At 39.4% G+C, this 20,644-nt stretch overlaps 1 protein-coding gene across 24 annotated transcripts in view; it reads right to left on the reverse strand.

Annotated features, from left to right (window-relative positions):
- The window catches only part of SVIL (supervillin), a 248,950-nt gene that overhangs the window by 103,970 nt on the left and 124,336 nt on the right, over positions 1–20,644 (reverse strand). For 23 of the 24 annotated variants that reach the window (XM_075062240.1, XM_075062242.1, XM_075062243.1 and 20 more), the window contains 2 exons: positions 10,165–10,231; positions 2,888–2,979 (listed from right to left, as the gene is read on the reverse strand). Coding sequence is in view for 21 of the 24 variants with exons in the window: in XM_032785321.2 (XP_032641212.1) it covers positions 2,888–2,979; positions 10,165–10,231 (159 nt within the window). In the remaining 3 variants the exon portion in view is untranslated. Of the gene's footprint in view, positions 1–2,887; positions 2,980–10,164; positions 10,232–13,031; positions 13,093–20,644 lie in introns of those variants that run through there. The other variant, XM_075062238.1, reaches the window with a different exon arrangement.

Below are 20,644 nucleotides of genomic sequence, written 5' to 3' on the forward strand. Positions count from 1 at the left end.
AGCATGGCAGCATGCCACAGGGGGCGCTCTGCTGGTCACCGGTCCCGCGGCTCCGGTGGACCTCCCGCAGGCGTGCCTGCAGAGGGTCTGCTGGTCCCACGGCTCCACTGAAGCTGTAGGACCAGCAGACCGTCCACAGGCACTCCTGCGGGAGGTCCACCGGAGCCGCGGGATCAGCGGAACCTCCGCGGGCATGCCGCTGAAGGTTGCCTGCCTCCCGCCCCCCGCTGCATGCCGCCCCGAGCATGCGCTTGGTGTGCTGGGGCCTGGAGCCGCCCCTGCTCAGAAGTTATCTTCATTTTAACAGCTATCAATCTTCCAAGCAGGATTTACCCTGTGATACCAAACTGACCATTTCAGCAGTACTCGTCTTCTAATGCAGCTACATGTCATTCAAGGACAAAAGATCACAGGCCAAATTAAAAAAAAAAATTCTTATTGGATACTTTTCAAAAATCCTGAAAAATTCAGGAAGGAACAAGCTTCCTGCTAAGGTAGCAGCACCTTCATGTTTGACTGTAAGTCTCTCAGATATGAGAGAGGATCCAATCATGTAAGATTTAAAGTCATGTGACATTTTTACAGCTCTGTTTTAAGAGCAAAAATAATTAAACCTTTCACAATTCCCTCAGAGGATGAGCATATGGACTTGTTTGGTCATACTGGCAGATCAAAATTAATCTGCCAGAGCATCACTCCTCATTTTCAGTTAATATATGTCATAATATAATCCTAAAATCATGCATTAAACCTCTTTGTTTTGAAGAAAATCCAATAAACTAATAAATGTTTTCGGTTTTATGGTACTCTACAGGCCAAATTATACCAGACATAACTAGCAAACTCCACCATCTTCAGATTATGCCATCAAGGACATGTGCTGGCCCACTTATGGATAACAGGGCTGCACTGGTGTCACAGAGCCTAATTCCTACTGAAGACCCTTTAATTACAGGTAGTATAAAAGATTCCAGACTTGACTTTTAGAGTGTCAAATGAGTTTGCTGAGCTGGCAGTTAGAAACTTCCCCTCCCCGCATCTTTTCATTAGAAAATTGAACAACTCTGATATTGAAAAGTCAGTGATACCTAGAGCTAGACTGTCCAAAAAGACATTTAGTACTAAGTACTTCCTATGTGAATTAAAAAGAGCTGGTGGTAGCTGAGCCCTATTGAAAACCTAGTGCACAGCGAGAATGGAACCTCATTATGCCATTGTTACTACATCACTTTTTAGGATAAAATTACATTTAAGCTACACATTTATGATCAGAAGAGTTTCTTGGGCTGGAGGGTTCAATCAGTTTAAGTACAAGGTAGTTGCTGAAAAGGTGTTTTTCATACAGATCCATTTCACTCCAAACTTGTTTCCCTTCTTGGTCAGCCAGAGCCCAATCCACTAAGCTTCCAAGTATGTTGTCAAGCCCATTTTTTCCACCTTGGAGAGTAAACATTAAGGTACAGTATATGAAGAGGCTGAGGGGGTACTGATTGCTACAGCTCAGTAGTATTATGGATAGCTTATATTCTATATTTGAGGAATACCTTTTTCTATTGCGTTACTCAATTATTGCAAAAAGTGCCCAGTTCAAAGGATGTGTGCTTTTTTCACACATCAAAAAATGTATATTGATTTTACATCACAAAGGTGATTACAGAAAGAGTGCAGGATCAACCATGTTCTTTGACAATGACATGCTGGGAAACAGTGTTCCGTTCTAAAATGTATTGCCACAAACTGTGTGCATGGAGGAAAACAGGCATTATCAGGATGCAGCAAACCAGTCCACCATGCTACCTTGTCTCACCATGGCAAATGCTGTTATCTTTAGAAAGAGAAGTGAATGTACGGTACAACATCCTGAGCGCTGCAATATTATGCTTTGGAGTGTAGGTGACTTCCTGATTCTTGCTATGTATTATTCTCAAGTCACTGCTTTACTTAATGAAGTTAGCCCTTGAACAGAAAAGGGCTATTTGTGAGCAGACAGACATTTCCATTTATCTGGATTTTTCCTAGTTTCTTCCCAGTAAAATGTGTTAGGGTCACAAGTCACATGGCATTTTTACGGCTCCCTAATTGATTAAGTAACTTGTGATCAGGATTGAAGAAGCTAGTGGTGTTTTAAATCTCTTAGGTAGAATGGCTAAAGGAGTAGGAAGTTTAACCATTTCCCTTGCTAGAAAGCACAGGTGTTGCCCGAGGCAACATTCCTAGGGTAATTAGGCTTAGATGACATTTATTGGCTAGTTGCAAAGTTTAGGTTTACTTTTTTTCTCATCACATTCAAGTAATTGCTTGGGTGGTTCTAGGCACAAAGATTGCCATCACATGCTTATCTGGATTATTTAACTGCATGAGATAGGACATGGGGAACACTGTCTCACTCCTGCCAGCCCCCATAGGATCTCAGCTGAAATAAGATGTACTGTGCCCTGTGCAGATATTCTAGCACATAAACTTAAAATTCACTGAGTATTTATACAAGGAAACTCGTGACCTGGATATTTGCTAAAGATGAACAGAAAAAGGCTGCAAACATGACCAAAGAAAGTTCTTTTGTAAATTTAAGCAAGTTCTTTTCCTGTACTAAGTATTCATCTAGCTCTACTAATTTCTTTTGGAAGTTTTGAATTTCAGCTTCTGTCTGACCTTTTTGAAGTTAGATAAACAAAACTGAACTATGCAGGCAATGATTTAACAAATGACTTGTATAAACGGGCATCTAATTTCTGTACCATTCTCCTCCCTTATTAATACAGCCTCCACAGGGAGGTGAAAACTAATTTACAACCCCATGTGCCTATCATTAGTTTCAACTGTGCCTTGCATTTGTCTATATTAAGTTTTGTTAATCAATGTGCATACACACACTTTCTTTACCTACCTTTTGGAAGCACTGCTAAAAGATCAGCATCGATGTCCTTTGTGCTATTAGCACGTTCTTCTTTATCCTCAAATGAAAATTCTTTCTGAAAACTGAAAACATTATCTGGTTTACTGAGTTGTGAACACTTCAGCTACAGATCAAATCAAGCCAAGATATACAGAGATTTACTTCACGATACCTTAACATACAAAGGTACATACAAAGAAACATTTGCGCCATGATTTCAGGAGCCACAGAAACAAGCCCAGACTCCCATTAATGGGACAATTAATGGAAGCGGTAAACAAAATCAATGTAAGTGCTACAATAGGTTTAACGTAATATAAGTAGTACACCTCAGAAAGAGTAAAGAAACTGAAACCAAAGCCAAGCTTGGCAAGTGTACGGTGCTTGATTTATATGATTATTTTTATTACAAATATTTGAACTGTAAAAATGGTAAACAAAGGAAACAGTATTTTTCAATTCACCTCATACAAGTACTATAGTGCAATTTACAAATATAGATTTTTTTTTTAAAACAATGACTCCAAAGAACAAAAGTAAAAAATTTTAGAGCCTACAAGTCTCACTAGAGCCTAACTTCTTCGTTCAGGCCCAATCCGCTAAGACAACAAGTTTGTTTACGATATGGAGATATGCTGAACAAACTTCTTATTTAACAAGTCTCCAGAAAAGTGAGAAACAGGCATTCGCATGAAACTTTGTAAGCTGGCATTGCAAAGGTCATTCTATGGTGCCAAATTGCTAACATTCGATGCCTCTTTCATGGCTTTGGCCCCCACTTTCCCAGATGGACAATCTCCATGCAAGCATGACACTCGTTTAAAAAAATAATGTGTTTAATAAATTTGTGACCTGATACTCCTTGGAAGAAGCTGTATGAACTGTCTGATTTTAACCCGCAGAGTCCCTGCCCATAATTAATTCAATGTTGTAAAAGTTGTCTCCCCCAGAAATTGAATGGGCTCAGCAACAAATGTTCCATTTAAAGAACACTTTCGCTGCAGAGTTTGACAAAACGAATGAAGGGTACAAATTGAAAAAGTTTTCCCCTAAAACAGCTTAAGCACTCAACCAAAAGGTTTAAAAATCTAAGAACCTTCCCAAAAAATCCCCTGAAAGAAGGACCAAGGTGGAAGCAACTTTCAAATCTTTAGAAAGTGCAAACACTCCCCCCCATGCCGAAACTACCAAGAAACCCCTGAACCCAAACCAAACAAAAATGACCCTTCTGCTAGACATTTTGACTCAGAGAAATGAAAAATAAACAACCATCAGTCCGCACTGCTTCTTGGATTTAGCGAAACCCGAACCAAGTCCCATCAAAGCCATGGATGCATGTTTTCTTGAATGGTGGGTTGAAAAAACATGAAAGGAACCAACAGAACTCCCAGTGCACATCGGGCAAAATTAGGGTGATCAGACCAAAGCAATTGAAAACATCGAGGCAGGGGTGGGGGTTAATAGCCCACCCTATAAAGAAAAAGCCTGATCAAGAGAATATTCCAGGAATAATCTGTCCAACCCTAATCTCTGGCAAAAGTAAATCTTGCCAATGCTTTACTACAAATGTGCCATGTGAAAACATGCTGGTTCTCAACTTGTTCAAGGTGAAACCATCGTGAACAAAAAATGGGCAGCAATTAACCCCATAAAATTAAACAAACTTGTTTTTGAACTGAGCAAGGGCCTGAACCAAAGGAAGTAGACTGAAGGTTTGGACTAAATAGATCTAAAAGTTTTTTTGCAATGTTTTTTTTTTAAATTTTTTAAATGCAGGTTTTGGTACCTAATCTACTACATTTATAAGTTTCAACTTCCCCATGGAATAAAGGAAAGACCTGACTTACCAGTAACTTTATCTAGTGAATTGAAAAAATACTATTTCCTTTTGTTTTTTAATATGAAGATAATTTGTTAAATCAAAAGAAAATAAAAAGAAAACAAAACTGTATACGTTTGTATACTGTGTTTGTTATTAATATCGGATATATTTGAAAAATGTTTGAAAAAACATCCACAAATAGTCCCAATTAACCAGTGCGATAATCACATTTTTTACATTTTTTAATTCCATAAATTAATCAAAATTAATTTTTTTTTAATCGATTGAACAAGCCCCCTAAGTTGATATCTGAAAATAGGTCCTTGTCAAAACTAATTTCCTTAAATAAATAGCTTAAGTTTAACATTTTTCCCCAACACAATGTGGCAGTTATATTTTAACTTTTCAGTACTATATACACACTTCAAACAAAACACCCCCCTTTGGGTACAATTAACAAATGACAAATTATGAGATTACACAACCAAGAAATAAAACAAACCCATAAATTAACCATGGCTTTAAACACAGGGCCCCCATCCAGTAAACTGTTTCTAGTTTTAAAAAAAAAAAAAAAAAAAAAAAAGGCTTGACTGTCCACTTACATGAGAAAAATCTTTCTTTAAAATACAGATGTTTAGCATTATTTGACATTTTTATGTAAAATACAGGTGTTATACCATCTAGACATCTTCAGTTGGCACTGAGATACCTTATGTTAAGTTAGGACTGTCTATTGAGAGAATCAGGGTATGTCTACAATAGAAACGCTACAGCAGCACAGCTGTAACATACGCACTTACTTCAGTGATGGAGGGGGTTCTTCCATCACTGTACTAACTCCACCTCTCTGAGAAGAGGTAACTGGGTTGACAGAAGATTTTGTGCGGTGTTTACATTGTGGTTTAGGTTGGCTTAATTACATCGCACATGGCCAAACCACAGAAGACTCGGAGAAGAAAGTCAGGAGAAGATGCCAGGGCTAGGCCTGGCCATTCCTGGAGCAAGGAAGTGATCACGAGATGTGTGCATGAGAGGCAAAGTCTCCCACAATGGCACAGCTAGACACGAGGGATTGCCCTACAAGTGAGGATGAAATTACTATATGTGCTAGCTGGACAAGTTGCATTAACTGCTAATGAAAGCTAATAAGTTGAATGCTCAAATTCCCATTATCTTGTTGATAATAGAAATCTGTACCTCAGCATGGAGTAAAACAATTTAATGCCTCAAAAAACATACTGTGGCCATCAGTAAATGGGGTAAGTCTTGCTTTCATTTTAAGCTGCCAGAGGCTAAGAAAAGCTCACTGCATATTTCCATGTATCCAGAGCTGACAAACTCTCCTGATTTTATTGTGAGTCTTATGATGTGCCATTTTCTTTAAGCCACAGATCCTAGCATTGTTTGATTACAAGAGAATCTCAGCTTTCATTTAAAAAGTTCATACCCCTCATGACTGTGGGGGAAAAACCTTGAAAATATGAACAATATTGGCTCAAAATTCATAAAGGTAAATAAACTCAAAATTAGTTATTTAAAAAATCTGATTATTTAAGCTAATCTTTGGGTGTCAGCCTGACTCATGACTTTTGAATCCCTAGGTCAGTGATTCTCATCCAGGAGTACATGCACCCCTAGGGGTACACAGAGTCTTCCAGGGGGTACATCAACTCATCTAGGTATTTGTCTAGTTTTAGAACAGGCTATATGAAAACGCTAGCAAAGTCAGTACAAACTAAAATTTCATATAGACAATGACTTGTTTATACTGCTCTATATACCATACGTGGAAATGCAAGTACAATATTTATATTCCAATTGATTTATTTTATAATTATATGGCAAAAATGAGAAAATAAGCAATTTTTCAGAAATAGTGTGCTGTGACATTTTTGTATTTTTATATCTGATTTTGTAAGCAAGTAGCTGTTAAGCGAGGTGTAACTTGGGGTACACAAAACAAATCAGCCTCCTGAAAGGGATACAGTAGTCTAGAAAGGTTGAGAGCCACGCCATAGGGCTAGCAGTATCATTGACAACAGTAATTGCGCTGCCGTAGTGCATGTGAAATAACATAATACTTTGAGTTTAGTTCAATATAGACTCCTGACACTGGAAAGCATATAAACACATTTCAATCAAGCATGTGCTTATATCCCCCTTTGACTCAAAGGGTGTAAGCTTTTGCCTATTCCGGCCACTATATCTTCTGTGGGTTTTCTGCTTTTTCTCAGCCCCTGTCTCAAGGCCTCAAGTTTGTTGTAGTTGTTTTAAAGGTCTTCTACATAGGACCATGTGTGCTGTAAACTGGTGTGGCAGCATGCCCGTTAGGTAGCTTCAGCTTGCATAAAGAATTTTGAGGCAGGTTTAGTAGTAAGTTGCTGAGGGAACTCTGGGAACATGTGTCCCTTATTCATCATTCTGCCATCTGACTAGTTCAAAAACATTTACTTAATCAAGTCAATGTCCCATACTGCTTTACCCAGAGAGCACGTCTATACCAACAGTAAAAGGCAAAAAGGAAGATATTGCTCTTTAAAAACAATATAATTTATCCAAAGAATGTAGCATAAAGAAATACAGTAGTTCTGAAAAAGTAGAGACGCATTTACAACTAATCACTATGTGAGGGGCTTCTTACTGAAATCTGTGAGGGGATTTTTGGTTGGTCCTTTCCCAATTCCAGGAGAAAGGAAAATGGCCAAAGAGTACTTGGGATCCTGAAACTGACAGTCCCCAGGGCTAATGGAGGAGGCCAGCGCTCCACACCACTTGGGTCCGAGTCGGGGGGGAGGGTGTCAAGAGCCCACAGCCTTCCTCAGAGTGAGCTGGGGCTGCCACGGCAGAATGATAGATAAGATAAGATAAGGATAGAGCTCAAAACACAGCTGGGAAGAGAGCAGCAGCAGATTGGAGAGAGAGTGCACTGGGGCGAGTCTCCTGCTCATGCAGCAGAGTCATGTGCGCTGGTTTAGGGAGAGAGGAAGAGATGGAGGGCATCAAGTACTAGAGCCAGAGAGGGACGTGGCCTGACAGGAGGGCAGAACGGGTCCTGGGGCAGTGCTACACCAGCAGCATCACAGCAGCGCATCCAGGTCCAGGAAGACTTTGCTGGACTCGTAAATTTGTTGTTACTGTAAAATGTATTGCATGTTAGAGACTGCTTGACCCTTACCCAAGCCATCTCCTCACAGTGCTCCCAGGGTGTTCTTTAATCACCAAAGAAACTGCTTTGGTGTAAATAAACTGTATACGTGTTTAAGTGATGGCAGTGATTTCAGGTTAAAAGGGTAACAAGGGAGTTAGGAGTATCCTGGAGTAGGGGCACCCTCATCCCCATGCAGAGTTTAGGGTTGCCAACCCTTATTCTTATCTTATTTCTTCATCTCTGTACAGGAAAATGGGGAGTTGCTGAGTGCTGCAAAAACAGCAAGAAATCATCCTACAGAGTGTAGGTGAGGACTGGTTATTAATTCTTAATAATAAATGATATCGGGTGGTGGGGTGCTAAGAAAACAGTCCCTTATTTTTGAACTACGTTGTCAATCCTTGCCCATAGAGAGACTGAGGTAAACGTGAAGGAATCCCTGAGCTCAGTCCTCCCTGCATAGTGTGAGTCAGTTCATGCATGGCTAGGAGGGAAAGTCAAGGTGGGCAGGTACTGGATGAAGTGAGTCAGGGAGGGACTGAGATCCTTTTGTTGCTTGGTTAAGCTGGGGAACTGCATACATACAGAAATTCCCCTATTACAGTGGGACAAATCCCCCCTCATAACAACATTCAATACAAATGTTTATTTGCAAGCTCAACTGAACTCAAAGTACTGAGATCATGGTAACTAAGAACAATGGTTTCAGTACTGCAGGTCACGAGAGTCAAAGGGTTTAATAAGATGCTGACAACTCATTTATTTCTCACTGATTTTCTCTTTTTGTAGATGGGGAAAATATTTAGAGATTCCCTCCTTCGCTCCATTAGTTATTTTCTGCTGGAAGAGCTGTTGCAGCCCCAACGTTAGCTGCTTCTGTTGGGTCACATAATCTGTGGTCTCTTGATTTATATGTAATCTAGTATTTAAAAGACATCTTTAAATTCCCTCCCTCTACTCCCACATTCTAGCAATATTCATTCTCCATTCCAAAAGCTTAAAAAGCTAAAAACGTAACTTAATATGATTAGGTGCTGATTCTGGGCAGCTGCACTAGAAACTTTCGTGTTGGTGTATTTTCCTGTTAAACACTTCAGTTTTTATTATTAAAATGATTTATGGCACAAACTCAGGATTTTTTACTGTTTGCCTTTCTTGGACTTTTCTGGCTGAAACTGAAAAAGTTATTTTATCACTTTCTCTTCTGTTTTCTCCTTAACAAAGCCATTGTTAGATCTGGATTCTGCACAGGATTCAGAGAAAAAAGAAATGCATCCAACATCCTCGGCTGGAAAATGTCTTGTAATTATATTTCATGAAGCCTGATCAAGATCATGGGGTGCCACAAGCTCCTGTTTATTTCCAGACATGATAAAAAGTGTTGGAGTATTTTCCCCAGTGAAAAGTTTAATAATAAAATAATCTTCAGGAATTCACATGAATATCAAGTCTGTCTGGTAGCATTTCCTAGTCTCCATATTTTAGTTTATTCCTTTAAATTCAATCACATTTTTTGTGCAGCATAAGAGGAGAATTTAATAATCAAACTAGCTGTACTGCTCTTCTCGAACAATTTTTGGGCAGGCAGTTGTTTTTAGACAACTGAGATTAACATTTGAAAAAAAAAAAATTACCTGCCACTGTAACATGTAATGGTTGAATTAGCTGCTCCATTAACCTAGTTATATATCCAGAAGCAAAACAGCAATTTGACTCAAATCGCATCGGTAACAGTGTTCAGCCATTGCTTCCTTCCATCTACTATGGGATATTTTACTTCAGGATTTAAAATTTACAACAGAAAGACATCATCATAAAATAGGTTTGCCACCCTACAAATTGGGCATATGGTTCTTGTTTCTCATTCTCTCCTTACATCATTTCCTCCACTTGCTCTTTGAAAGGGAAAGATTTTGATGTCACAGTCCCTCTCCTCTAAGGTGTTCATTTTGATTTCTCCTGTTGCCCACTTTAAGGTCTTCCTATTCCCTTTCCCCTTTTTCTCTACAATGCACAAAGAATGAGGGGGCTGGAACAATAAAGGTGGAGAGAAAGAGCCAAGAAAAAAAAAAGAGGTACTTTGTGTAGGAGAGTCCTGTTGAGCAAATGTTTAAATAAGTTACTCCAAAACACTAACTAACAAGCATTTAGATACATAGTTTTTTGTCAAGTTGTTACAGGGCAAAGAATACTTTTCAAAAACGTCAGAAGCAATACAGATTGAAATGCTTATTACAGGTTATAATCTTACTGTCAAGAAACTGGAAAGATAAAAGGAATTTTACAATGTTTTACCTTAATGCTCTCCTTCTTTGGAGTAGTTTTGAGGTTTTAAATCTGACTGAATTCTCTTTGTCAAAATCTATGAGAGAGGAAAAACACAGTAAAGAAGCCGTGTATTAATATTTAACATTTAAATGGCTGTATCATTATCTCAACTCTTTGATTTTGAAAATGGTAGTATCTTAGAGTCTATAGTTGAATGAATATGTACAGCTGCATACCTAAAATGGTGACAACTTAAAAGTCTTGAGAAAAAGTACAGAGACCATGTGTTCCAATAAGTTTTTAATATTCTTTGTGACAACTAAACATATGTTTCAAGTGGTTTAAACACAGGAGACTGAGCCAGAAACTAAAATTCTAACCCTGACTCTGGCTGCATCTTCCTCTGTGACCTTGGGCAAGTTACTTAGGCTCTTTGTCTCAGTTTCCCTGATTGTTGAAGGGACATATTTGCCTGCTTAACTGGGGAGTACTGAGTTTAAGGTTTATAAAGTACTTTGAAGATGAAAAGGGTTACAAAAGCATATTGTAACAAACATGGGTTGGACCCTAAGGTTATTATAAAAATTGCACATTCGCTGCAAAAATCAGACATACCTAAGTAAATGTTTGGTGCAGCAATGGATTCTGATGTCAGTGGCAAACATTAGTAAAGGTTCCCCTAGTATCTGGCAACAACCAACAATCTTCCTGAATAAACTGGGAATATGTTTAGTCATTTCTATCCTTGGGTCTTATTCACCGAGTGTAAAGGTGTGTTAGATACAATCTTGTTTAAACATTTATAGCTGGCAGGGTTCTAGCACAGAACCCCTAATACTGAAGACCCATACTATGCACTAGGGAGGTTAGCAGTCAATAGCGCAGTAAGGTTAGGAGACTGAGAAACAACCCAATCAGAGAAGTTATGCTAGAAACCAGCTAGCAGCTATTTAAAAACAGATGAAGCTACCATGATTTGCTCCGAGTAGGGAAACAGCCTTCGGTCCCTTCTACACTGAAGTGAGTTGTCTCAGGGGACCAAGATACAGAATGGTTGTTCTGTGACATAACTGAGGGATTGTTGCATCTTGCAAGATAGACTGCTACATGGCCAACACTTTAACATGATTCAAGGACATGGTTAAAAGCTGGTATGTGCCATCTACACTGAGATGGTACTGTGGTGTAACCATGTTGTGGGACAACAGGTTTGTAACCAGTACCCAACACAGCTATTTATAATCTTGATGGAATCTATGATGTAACCAAGGGATATTAGTAGAATAATGGTGTAATTAGGTTTAATGTAGCTGGTTACCAAGAGCTACATTGTCAATGGGTCTCATGTCTGTACAACCTTTAAAAATTTGCTCGCTCATTCTCTTCCCACGCCTCAGAGATACATACATTTAAATGGAGACCATTTAAATAGCATTATAAAAAGGCTAGAAAATATGTAAACCAATGATCTTTTTTTAGACTACCAGAATACACTGAAACAATTCAATATTTAAAGCAATCTTGTTAACAAGCAAACAGCATTCTTCTAGTTTATATGGGCATTATCATCTTTCCTGGCTTCTGTTGGCATTTTGTTTCTCTTTCCAACTAACTACATGGAAAATAAAGCTCATTAATCATACAGCAGAGACATTTTGTAAGACCAGCTACAAAGTGTTATAAGCAAAGATTTACGAATGATTTACTAATCATTACACTAATAATTTAAAAAATATTCCATAAACATTTTCTAGAAAGGCCAGAGTTATAATACTGTAAAAGCATAGCAGATAAAAATTCCCCACAAGAAATCCAACACAGTATGAGTTTGGTTAATCAAAACCAGGCATGCGTAAAATTTATAACCATTCAAATAACCCATCTTATACCATTTGGTAAAAACCAGCTGTCCACTACAAAAATCACACCTAGGCCACAGAAAAATTCCTCCCCACCGCAGCCAAAAAATGGAGAGAGCAGCTTTCATCATCTGAAATTTGTAGAAGGGGGAAGGGGCAGCGGCTGGCAGAGGGGCATGACGGACTCTATTACTCATGAAACACATTTAACATTTTAAAATTGCTGTGCCTTTTAGAGGGCAAATTCATCTGCTCCCACAAACAATTGTTTATGGTATACAGCTATATTTTATGGGTCTCCTTGCCTTGATTCATTCACATGCTGAAGACTTGTTAGAGTGTAATAAAAAGTAACTTACTGTCACAATCTACTAAACCTTAAAATTTAGTTAATAAAAACATTGAAAGAATGGCAAAAAAGGCTCCTTTCAGAAGAACTTAACAGGTCCATAAAACAATCATTTTAAGGTGGCTCTATTTCAATGGTTAACCTAAAAACATACACAGTCCAGTATGCTAAAGAGAAATCACTGCAAATCTAACAATATTGTGTTCCCTCAACAGTGACAAGAAGATTATAAACACACTTATAATCCTATCCGAAATAATTTTAAGTATTTGTATTTACAATTCAGAGTATGTTTACTTCAGTGTTACATTATGAACTTGCTTGCGAGTTAAACCATTCAGTATATTTCCACTCAATCTACAAAATAGTGGTTAAAAACAAAAGCAGTTAAAATATAAGCAGTTAGAATATTAACTTAGGAAACCTGGACATTCCATTGTTACTCAGTACATTTAAAGGCCTTAATTCAACTGCAAGCTAAGCTAATTAGAAGATCCATCTAATCGGATTTATGAAAAGTGACCTTTGAGGAAATTATAAAATAGACTAGATGCCAAACTGAGTACTAATTACTAAAGTACCAAACGCTTCTATGTAAGGACAAATAGTATGCATATACATTAAAAACAAAGGGGTGCAGGGGGAGAAATCAATTGCATTCTTCTCTAACCACTTCAAACTCTTACCTTGCTCCTCAGAGTATTGAACATTTCCCAAATAGCTGGAGATCCAAGGATTTCTGAACATGGTTGCACAAACAAAGGATTCAGCAATGACAAACTACAATGGGAGCTAATTCTCAACCAGCCACAGCCCTAGGCCCGTCTAAGCAATACTGTGTAGAGATTTTTCATAGCACAGGACTGAAGCTGTCAGGCTATCGCGTCCCAGGGAGTACAGTAAATGCATAGCAATAGGCTGCAAAGTAGAGCAGCTCAAGCCCAGTAATCAGATTACAAGCAGAAATTAGGCACATGAATGCTAAAACAAATTGGACAATGGTGATTGGGAGCGTTATAATATTACTACTTCAAAGCTCTAGCCGAATCACAAATTATATTCTAGCAAGAAGATACTGCAGAAACCCAATAGTTTTTACAGGAAAATAAATCTCTCTCCAAAAGAGGAGTAATTCCTTCTTATCTCTAACCAGAATAAACGGCAAAGAATGCTTAAACACAAAGTAAAGCACAGCAACTGGGCTGTCAGAAAACTGACTTTTAACCATATCATTATGCTTAACATTTTGCCCATCTGCTAGGCCAAAAAGGAATGTTTAAGCAGCCAAGATTTATGGGTAACATATGAACAAAATTACTGGTGGGAGAAGGGGAGTTAAGAACAGATACCCGGACACTCTCTTTAACTTGAGACAGAAGGTGTAGAACTGTAAGACAATTTATCTAATAAGTGCAGCATAGCTGCCACCTTTATCTTAAAGCAGATTTTATAGGTTTTGGATTCATTGTGGACTTCAATAATTAGAATTTCAGGATCCTTTATATTCCAGTCTGGAAGCACTTCTTCCGAAGGGTGCAATAACTGTTTTACAAAGCCGGCCTGTTCAATCATCTCAGGAGTAAAATGAAGTAACCAACCACCCAAAGAGGTGTTAAAAATGGCTGTGACAAAAATTCACACACACAAACTCAAAATAGCCAAGGGCAATTATTGTATAACTAGTACTCTCCTTCCCTCTCCGCTGCCACTCAGAAGCACTTAAATGACTAAATACCAATGGGAGACTAAACAACAGTCAGGAGTGTTAGACTTACAAAATGTTAGTTTATGGGTGTGCAGGCATAGAGCCACTGCCTACTTAGATTGTACATTCCTTGGGGCAGGAACTGTGATAAATTACGCACCTGTATGGCGTCCAGTACAATGGGGACCTATTCCATCATAGGGGTCTCTATACACTACCACAACACAAACACAGGAAAGACAATATTTTGGATTTTATGTTAGGAGACATCTATGTTAAAATATATGGTCCATTCAAAAGAAAGGAAAATGTTAATTTCAGCCAGTTTACTGGGAAGCAGTATGTATGCCTGCCAGGTTGTTTGAAGTGGTTTGCTTTTATTTTCTTTGGTGTTTAGGAGTAATTTCTGACTCGACTGGGAGTGTGTGTGTGGGGAGGGGCTATCACTTCTTCCAGTTTCTTTAAACCAGGGATTCTCAAATTAGGGGTCAGGACCCCTCAGGGGGTCATGAGGTTATTACATGGGGGGTCGTGAACTGTCAGCCTCCACCCCAAACCCTGCTTTGCCTCCAGCATTTATAATGGTGTTAAATATATTTAAAAGTGTCTTTATTTTATAAACGGGGGGTCGCACTCAGAGGCTTGCTGTGCGAAAGGGGTCACCAGTATGAAAGTTTGAGAGCCACTGCTTTAAACATACTACAGGCTGCTTAATACAGGAGACAGGATCTGGGTTCTAGAGGTATAGCCAGACATCTCCTGGTTACCAGGTCTACTTGTTGCAATTCTGGGGGGACAGTGGAGTGGGGAGGGAGGTTATGGCCATTGTCTCTAAAATGGACCCACCTTCTTTGTGCTGGGCTCAAATGCCTTATCCCTATAAGCTGAAGGCATCTTGTACTCCTTCACTCACCCTCTGTGTAAGTCTCCTCTGGGACTTTAGCCATCCTCTTGCTTGTGGTAGAGATACAATGAGCAGGAAAAAAGTATATGTAGTCTTGGAAGGACATCATAACTTCAAAACATCCCTCTTTGAACTTGGTAATTTTAAATGAGTTCTTACTCACGGTGTTCAAATGCTACTTATAGGATGCGCAAACAAGCCTGTGTCTCCAGAACAGCTGCCAATTCCACTGTGAAAGCAGAACTTATGACAGACACTACTGTGGGTAGGACTTCCTCTTCTAGCGTTCGGGACTGACAGTTCAAGAATGCAGGGGGTAGCTCATGAGTGTAAAGATAACTACTATGGAGGGCTTAAGGTCAGGGGAGGGAACAGATGAACTGCAAGAGAGAATATCCATATCTGATTTTTCCCAAATGATCATTTGGTTTAGAGCTCAGCATCAAAGCCCTCTTCACCTGAAACTGGAACTATTCACCAAGGGCTACTCTGTGCAGGATATCCATGAATACACCCCACTGATCTCAGCACTGAATACTACTTCTAACATAGCATTCTGTGACCCTACGTTACTGGCACACCATGTTCGGATAATGGGTCTGTTCCGGTCCTTCAGAAAGTTCTGTTGGAGGCAGAGGATTAAAATACAATAGCAGTGTGGGGCCATGCAGAGACAGGGGGAATTTGGACACATACTTTGTCTTCAAGAGTTTCTCCATCCTCTATATAATGAGCAAGTCCACCCTCCCCTTCCCCCCATACACACAATTTGACCTGACCTCCTTTGTGGCAAAACCTAGTTTCATAGGGCCCATGGGGTCAACACAGTGATGAGACTGCTGTTACACTAAAACCAGTCCACGAGAAGACCCATCAATCTGGCATTAAAAAACAAAAGGGTGGGGGGGGGGAACTTTCCATGAAGACGGTGATCTCCAAATATTTCAAAGTTGCTATTCTGTCCTTTAAAATGATCTAGTGACCAGGAGCAGAAGCGTGTCCATCTCAGTGATATTGCAAGTTATGTTACAGATCTACCGTTATTTCCTTGTCCATCCCATCCCCCAGACCAATTTTTAAATGTCAGATGCCTCTAACATATGAGCACAGCTGGAAGTTAAAATTGAAGTTAATGAAAAAATTAGGTTAAGCATACATTTCTAATCAAAACCAGACTGCCCACGAAAGATCTGTTGGCAGCTGAAGATTGTTCTGTAACTTCCCTCAGGAACTGCGGCAAAACGTCATTTTGTTTGAGGACCCTGATCATTGTAATCAAAGCAGGAGCTCAGACTGCTTGAAAGCTGCTTTCAACTTACAGTACAGCTGTGTCCAGGAGTCAGCCCACACCCACCCCCAATCACGACATTTTAAAAAATATTAAATGTTGAGTTTTAGTTCTTGGGAGTTTGTTCTCAAGCCTCTCTCTGCAATCATGAGGGTTAGATGCTACATTGTAAAATGGCATCTTAGATTGTGCCACAATCACAGGACTCTGGGGACTGTGGCCACATGCAACAAGAGTAAAACAAAACAAAACCACCACAAATTCAGGACAAAGTTGGTATTTTTTCCTAATGTTTCCAGAAAGAAAGATAGAAAGAAAGAAAGAAAGAAAAACAACCACAACACAGCTACCAGCTCCCAAAATAAAGTTATATAAATTAAAGTATTTGTCCTGTGTTACGTTAAACAGAAAATGATTATCCACGCTATGTTCAAGGAAGACTCCACACTGTTTTTTAAAATAAAATATATTGTGGGTTGATGGCATCAGTCAACCTCACATCACCTCATCATCCCTTCCATCCATATATATTGGCAAGTGGTATTCTCATTTTCCTTAGTGAAGGCAATTTATGCAGGATTTCTACCCCAGGATATTATCTCCTGACATGAGATCATTCCTTCATGGGAAGTACGTTTAATCCTTTTCACTTTCCTTTTATCACTTCTATTGTTATGCATTAAGGTCCAGAATCCTATGTTTCTGTGTAATTATTACGTAATTACAGTAACTCCTCACTTAACATTGTAGTTATGTTCCTGAAAAATGCAACTTTAAGCATAACGATGTTAAGCGAATCCAATTTCCCCATAAGAATTCATGTAAATAGGGGAAGTTAGATTCCATGGAAAAAATTTTTTGCCAGACAAAAAGGCATTATATACACATTTTAAACAAGCAATTTAATACAGGTATTAAACAGGCTGGCAGCCCACCATCAGCTCCCCTATGTCCCCCCCAGCACCTCCCGCACACCGGCAGATCCCACGGATCAGTGCCTTCCTCCTGCTCACCCCCGTCTCCTGCCTGCAGCAATCAGCTGTCTTACGGCATTCGGGAGGCTGGGGGAAGGAGTGAGGATGCGGTGCACGTCCTCCCCCTTCCCCTCAGCCTCCTGAATGCCGCAAACCAGCTGATTGCTGAGGGCAGGAGGCAGAGGAGGGAGGGGGGAACCTGCACGCTGCGGCCTCGCTCCTCCCCTGAGCTACTTGAATGCTGTAAACCAGCTCTTTGGCTAGTATTGCTATTTTGGACAAGTCTTCAGATAAACAGAACTCTGCATTGCATCACCAGATAGTTTAAAACAGGTCACATGAGAAGAAATCAAAAACAAAGTTAATGGTCATAACACAAGAACTAGGGGCCACCAAATGAAATTAATAGACAGCAGATTTAAAACAAACAATAGGAAGTATTTTTTCCACACAGCACACAATCAATCAATCTGTGGAACTCCTTGCCAGAGGATGTTGTCAAGGCCAAGACTATAACAGGGTTCAAAAAAGAATTAGATAAATTCACGGAGGATAGATCCATCAATGGCAATTAGTCAGAATGGGCAGGGATGGTGTCCCTAGCCTCTGTTTGCCAGAAGCTGGGAATGAGCAACAGGGGATGGATCACTTGATGATTACCTGTTCTGTTCATTTCCCCCGGGGCACCTGGCATTGGTCACTGTCGGATGACAGGATGCTGGGCTACATAAACTTTTGGTCTGACCCAGCATGGCCAGTCTTATGTTCTTATGTTCAGTAAAACGGTACCCTGAGTACTGAGCTATCTGATGTAAAATGCCAGATGTGTTGAAAGGACATGGCCCATCCATTTGTTCTATATACTTACACATGAATTCTCACTTGGAAAAAAGAACTAATACTTTTGTATGCACCCCAAGAATCTAGATACTCTTTGCATTACTGTTTCTGTAAGCATTTTCCTCACTGAACAAAAGAAGTGAGATTTCTTGAAAGAGGCACCAATTTCAACAAGTCTCCTGCAAAAGATTATCAATTGCTTCCAAGAGCAGCAACTTGTAAGAAAGATGGAGGCATGGATGGATTTATGCCAGCATTCACATAATGCATGTCAATATTCATTAGACTATATGTCAAGCCTATAGCATGATTTAAGATCAATACTTTTAAAAAAATAACTATTATGCATCCATTTAAGTTCTGGCTCATGTCAGAGAAGCCCATTCCGCAACCCAGTGATCTACTGTAGCGTATGGGGGTATCAGCAAGACACAGAATTGACCCAAATAAATCAGACTTAACCTGATATGCTCCTGAATCTATAATAAGATTCAGAGTTCATAAAGAATTCTTTTAATTTAATAATTCTAACAGTATTTTAAACACAGGAATTGTATCAATACATGGTAAAATCAATTCAAGTCCTATTACATTCCTTTCTGTGCTAGGGTTAGGTCTCTTGTTCTAGAAGTATACAGTACATCTTTTCTAGACCCTTCTTTGTTAGGCATCCCCAGGAAAATAATCTTCTGTTTACTTTCTCAAATTCTGCCATATACTTGGAACTGACTTTTTAATGTACACCACTGTTTGAAAATGAACACATTGAAATATGCATTATAGACAGATTTGCACATACATTGGTACAGTTTCATTCATTTGATTAGGATGACCTAGCACCATTTGTTAATAGAGCAGTCAATACTTAGTGTATTCCTAACAGAATCTATGTATTCTATTATACCAAGAACCCCTTAACCTTCTGAAAGCTGATATGGACAAACTGCAAAGAATTTGCAGTGTCTAGACACCATCTTTGATTCCCTCTGTGAGTGAATGAAAATCAGAAGTCTGTATGCAGTGTGATGGTCTCAGGATATTCGAGAGACAAGGTGGATGAGGTAATATTCTTTTATTGGGCCAGCTTCTCTTGGTGAAAGAGACAACAGGAGTTGGTCCAATAAGAGATATTACTTCCTCTATCTTGTCTCTCTAATCAGAAGTTTGAGGCTTTTAAAGTGAAGATGGCTTGGAGAGTCTTTGAAGTAAGTTGACATGTAACTCATTACAATGTTAATTTAATGGATTGCAGTAATTCAATAATCTTGCCAAAAATCTTCACACCTACTTTAAATTTTTGCTATGCATAATATTAAAGAATTTAAAAAATAGGAGATAAAGCCATTAAAATCTTGTGCGGTTTTGGATATCAGTAGTTCAGGAAGCATGAAGTCAAAGCCAGGTTTAAGACATATCAACATGAGAAATCACCAGTGGCTGAAATGTATTAAAAACACATTTCTCCTGTTACAGTATACAAACCTGAGGCATTTATGAACCAGAGTTTTGCCTTGTCCATGAAATTCCAGAATGCTATTTCTGGATGTGGTTCACAATAAAGTGCTTGTGCTTCAGAGGCTTTTAATTTTTTTTGTTCAAACAGGTTAAGGAATTTAAACCCACCTCCAAATCAAAATCCTCCTCCTTCTCTAAACAACTATATTGAGAGACGCTCTCAGCCTCCTGTCAAATAATTGATTGTGCAGGCAGGTCTGCCACATTTAGGCCAGGTCTACACGACGAGATAAAATCTATTTTAGATACGCAATTTCAGCTACGAGAATAGCGTAGCTGAAATCGAATATCTATAATCGATTTACTCACCTGTCTTCACCGCTCGGGATCGATGTCCGCGGCTCGCCATGTCGAATCCGAAACTCCGTTGGTCTTGGTGGAGTTCCGGAATCGATCTACGCGCGCTCAGGGATCGATATATCCCGTCTAGATCAGACGCGATATATCGATCCCCGAGCAATCGATTGTAACGCGCCGATACGGCGCGTAGTCTAGACGTGGCCTTAGCCATGGCATTGTAGAAACATCTGTTTTTCCCCTACTTGCTCACCTCTTACTTAACTCTGAAGTGAACTGGATCTCTTCTCTTAGGGTTGTTCTCGAGTCTCCAGAAATTAAAGATTATTCTTTAATTAAAGATTAAGTCGTGTGATGATCCTCCAGGAACAGGCAATCCTATTTTTCCTGGGACTGAACAAGGACCTGCCTAGTCAGCATTCAGAGGCATTGCTTGCAAATGCCCTGCTATCCTGACAAGCTTTGTCAGTGAGGTAGTGCCAACCTCCTTCCTAGGAGCTGTTTCCTCCCCACTTTCCCATACTTATATTCACTTCAGTCTTCTCCCAACTACAAGATGATCTTCCAGAGCGGAATTCTGTTAACTCTAGGCAGTATGCATGGCAGACAAATGGAAAATGGTCCTGCACAGCTACGCCCAGGACAAAGAGCTCAGTTAAACTACAATACAAGAGTGTATTCTAATGCAAAGATTAGTACTCTCCCAACACACATATAAGCCCAAGGAAGAGTAGACCAGCTGCAAAATAACCTTTAAAAACAAAGATATTTGATTT

The sequence above is a fragment of the Chelonoidis abingdonii genome, chromosome 2 (assembly GCF_003597395.2).
Source record: "Chelonoidis abingdonii isolate Lonesome George chromosome 2, CheloAbing_2.0, whole genome shotgun sequence".
Classification (NCBI taxonomy): domain Eukaryota; kingdom Metazoa; phylum Chordata; order Testudines; family Testudinidae; genus Chelonoidis; species Chelonoidis abingdonii.